Raw genomic sequence first — 4,153 nt, 5'->3', positions numbered from 1 at the left:
ATGCTTTACAATTTTGTAAATCCGACGAGAGAAAGCCTTTAGGCGCCCCTTTTTGGATCATTGCAGACTGCATTGATACAGTCTTTGACAATATTAACCAAATCCTATATATAAAATTGCACACATGTATAGTAAGAAAGTATAGTTTTAGTTGCATATCTCTTGTCGGTAAAAAAAATAACACAGCTTTCTTTTTAATTTTTAATTTTTTTTTTCCTTTAGAAGAAACTTACACACACATGATCTTTTGAAAATTTAATAAATTCTCCAACTTCTCTCTTTTGAAATGTAGTGTATATATATACACCATTGGGTTACATTTCTTGGTGGGAAGTTAGATGGGTGTGCTTGAAATCCTATTAAGAGTGTAAAATGTAACGATCTCTTAGAGCGGGTACGAGACATTGAACGAGTTATTATTACATTGATAAGTTACAGGGTATCATGATTTCACATTGTCTGGAAAGGTGAAGTGCTACATAATGTTCAATACTCTTCTATGACACAACACGTTTTAAAATTATGATAGTCGTGAACCCATCAGAACTCAAAAGTTAAACATATTTACTCTTTACTAGTACCAGGATAGGTGACCATTTGAGAAGTATTTGGTCCAGATGGGTCAAAAGTGGGCTCCCACGAGGGGTGATTGTGACGACCTCCGTGGACGAGTATGATGTGGATAAGCGCGAGACACTGAACGAACTATTATACTGACAAGTTACAAAGTATTATGATCAATCATCGCCTGAAGAAGGTGAATTGTAATATATAAGATTTAACGTCTTTCTATGACACAACACGTTAAATTGTTATACTAAATTACTCCCACCTCTTTTGAGGTTTGTCCAAATTACTTACAAATAATTTTTTTAAAAAAATCACACAATGCTCTTGTCAAAGTTAACATTGTTAGTATTTTTTACCTTTAAATATTTTTATTGTTGCGACATTAAGAATTAACAAATACTCGCATCGATTTTTGTGAGACCCAACATGAAAATATTTGAAAAATCACTTTTTTATATTATTGATCTTTGAGTGTGTGTATATATATATATATATATATATATAAATGGGTACCACTCTCCAGGGACTGTCACTCTCACTCTCACTCTCACTCCCACTCCCACTTTGCCTAATACTATATTTTATCATTTTCGAATTCCCATTTTGCTTTATATAATTTAGGTTAAGATTTAAGATGACACATCAGGAAAATATTTGGAAATCACTCAAATACTTCCTAATATTATTGATACTTGAATATATATATTTCTTTGTTGCGGCAATTGACATGACATGTGGGACAACGTCTACTTCTTTTAATCTTTTAAAAATTAATAAATAAATAAAATAAAACACACGTGTCATCTAGAACTAATAAAAGAGATGTGCATCCAAAGTATATGGACACTCCCAACCATGAGATCTAAAATCTTAACATCTGGCATGGAGAGGAGAAATATATTCAATTGAGTGACCATATTAATCATATGAATAATGATATTTAGACATAATTCTAAATCAAAACGTGTAGTAAAAAGAATTTTATTCTTCTATTGTACTCGATGAGACTCAACATGATCTATTCAATACATCAAACTGGTAAATTAAACGTATCAGTTCAATTAAAAATTATTATTATTATTATTTTTAATGATATATATATTTTAAAGTATATCATAATTCACACATAGCGACAATCTTAAGTTTAAAATATCATTATATATCAAACCATCTCTAGTGACTCTGGGAGTACATTTATCCAGATTAATTAGGACAAAAACGTCACTATATATCAAACTCTTTCCTAATTATACACTCTACCAACTAATAGTGTATATATGATTATTAGATGCAACAACTCAAATATGGGAAAACGCGTTTTCTTTTCCTTTGGAATTTTCTTTTCCTTCTTTTTTCCCTTCCCTTTCCGACCATTCAAACACTATAAATATGAACCCACCACCTCACACTGCCACATATCCCCACAATAACTCATCACTCTCTCTCTCTCTCTCTCTCTCTCAGACACACACACACACATGGCGCTCTGCAACTCTTTCCTCTTCCTTATTCTCTTCTTCTTCACAACTCTCTGCTTCTCAACCCAAGAAGCCCATGACCAAAAACCCTTTAAACCACCATTAAAAAACTCACTCTCTCTCTCCTTTCCTCTCACCTCTGTTCCTCTCTCTTCTCATCACTCTTCCTCAATTTTCCTATCATCCAAACAACAAAACCCAAACTCCAAAACATCATACAGCTACAAATCATCATTCAAGTATTCAATGGCTCTGATCGTTTCTCTCCCCATAGGGACCCCACCACAGACCCAACAGATGGTGTTGGACACAGGAAGCCAGCTCTCTTGGATTCAATGCAACAAGAAAATCCCCAGAAAGGTCCTGCCTCCAACGACGTCGTTTGACCCTTCTCTCTCCTCCTCTTTCTCTATCCTCCCCTGTAATCACCCTCTCTGCAAACCCAGAATTCCTGATTTTACCCTCCCAACTTCCTGTGACCAGAACCGGCTCTGCCACTACTCTTACTTCTACGCAGACGGTACCTTCGCTGAGGGCAATCTCGTCAGGGAAAAAATCACGTTCTCAAGTTCCCAAAGTACCCCACCCTTGATCCTTGGATGTGCTCAGGATTCCGGTGAGGCCGAGGGTATTTTGGGAATGAATCTTGGACGGTTCTCATTTGCTTCCCAAGCTAAGATCTCTAGATTCTCTTACTGTGTCCCAATCCGTCAAAACCAAGTCAAAACAAAGTCAACGGGAACGTTTTATTTTGGTCAAAATCCAAATTCACAAACATTCCAGTACGTTAATCTGTTGACTTTCGATCAAGGTCAACGCATGCCCAATCTTGATCCCCTAGCCTACACCGTTGGATTGGTGGGGATGAGAATTGGCGGGAAAAAGCTGAATATATCGACGTCAGTTTTCCGGCCCAACGCCGGCGGTGCGGGTCAGACGATGGTGGATTCCGGCACGGAGTTCACGTTTCTGGTGGATGAGGCTTACAACAAGGTGAGAGAAGAGGTCGTGAGGTTGGCGGGTCCCAAATTGAAGAAGGGGTACGTTTACGGTGGAGCGCTGGATATGTGTTTTGATGGTGATGCGATGGAGATCGGGCGGTTGGTAGGAGATATGGTGCTGGAATTTGAGAAGGGTGTGGAGATTGTGGTTGATCATGGGCGGAGTTTAGCTGATGTGGGTGGAGGGGTCCACTGTTTGGGGATCGGACGGTCGGATTTGCTCGGGGTTCCAAGTAACATAATTGGAAATTTTCATCAGCAAAATCTCTGGGTAGAGTTTGATCTCACCAATCGTAGAGTGGGATTTGGTAGAGCTGATTGTAGCAAATCAATGTAAAATTGTATATGTATATGCGTGTTGATCATGTATATATATATATATATATATATTGTCCAGTGTAGAGAAGTTAATGTATCTATAATAATTCTAGCAGCTTAGTCTTTGACAGATGTTCATGAATGAGATATGAGTTAATGAAAAACATGCAATTAATATGAGTATGATACATGATACGGGTAATCTATGTGATCTGCCAAAATTTATGATCAATGTACTACATTGAGTCGGTGCATTGTATAATGGACTAATCTCGTACATTGCACGATTCACTGGACAAAACGAATATTCACTCATGGTAGGAGTACATGGTAGGAGTAAAAGGAATAATTATTTTGTTTAGGGCATCTTCTTGACTCTATTTATTTTGAAGGGAGGTGAAAATTGAAGCAATCCATGAATCATCAACGTTATTTTTCTTCTAAATGAAAGGGGTCATGGTTTTATTTTTATTATTTTTATTTTTATACATGAACATATAATTTATTCTTATTTTAATTTATTCTTACTTGGGATCTGTTTTTTATTTTATTTTATTTTATTGTTGTAAGTCTTGTACATATGTGTGTATAGTGTGATGGATTAATAGTGTTGCAAACTTAATTTCATTGCGTTGTATTATTGAAATGTGTGAATGGTCGAAATAAATACATTGCACTTGGTATATCATGTGCTATGTATAAGAGACACGAGATGTAAGTTAAGAGATGTAAGTTAAGAAAATTGTAAGGCATGGTGCAATGCATGTGTTGTGTGTTCATTTTATT

At 36.2% G+C, this 4,153-nt stretch overlaps 1 protein-coding gene across 1 annotated transcript; it reads left to right on the top strand.

Moving 5' to 3' along the window:
• Positions 1-1,973: 1,973 nt before the first annotated feature.
• On the top strand, positions 1,974-3,499 carry LOC132266384 (aspartic proteinase PCS1-like). The gene has a single exon (XM_059767236.1). It carries the CDS (start codon positions 2,049-2,051, stop codon positions 3,384-3,386), a length of 1,338 nt encoding a protein of 445 aa, XP_059623219.1. The 5' UTR covers positions 1,974-2,048; the 3' UTR covers positions 3,387-3,499.
• Positions 3,500-4,153: the final 654 nt, after the last annotated feature.

This window comes from Cornus florida, unplaced genomic scaffold, assembly GCF_030987335.1.
Source record: "Cornus florida cultivar Cherokee Brave unplaced genomic scaffold, ASM3098733v1 CherokeeBrave_3.0.0_Hap2_Chr07, whole genome shotgun sequence".
Lineage (NCBI taxonomy): Eukaryota > Viridiplantae > Streptophyta > Magnoliopsida > Cornales > Cornaceae > Cornus > Cornus florida.
The sequence above is the reverse complement of the archived record's forward strand: the minus strand, read 5'-3'. Positions and strand labels throughout refer to the sequence as shown.

Coding starts and splice junctions, on each gene's coding strand:
- LOC132266384 (XM_059767236.1), top strand. CDS start 2,049: ATGGCGCTCTGCAACTCTTTCCTCTTCCTTATTCTCTTCTTCTTCACA.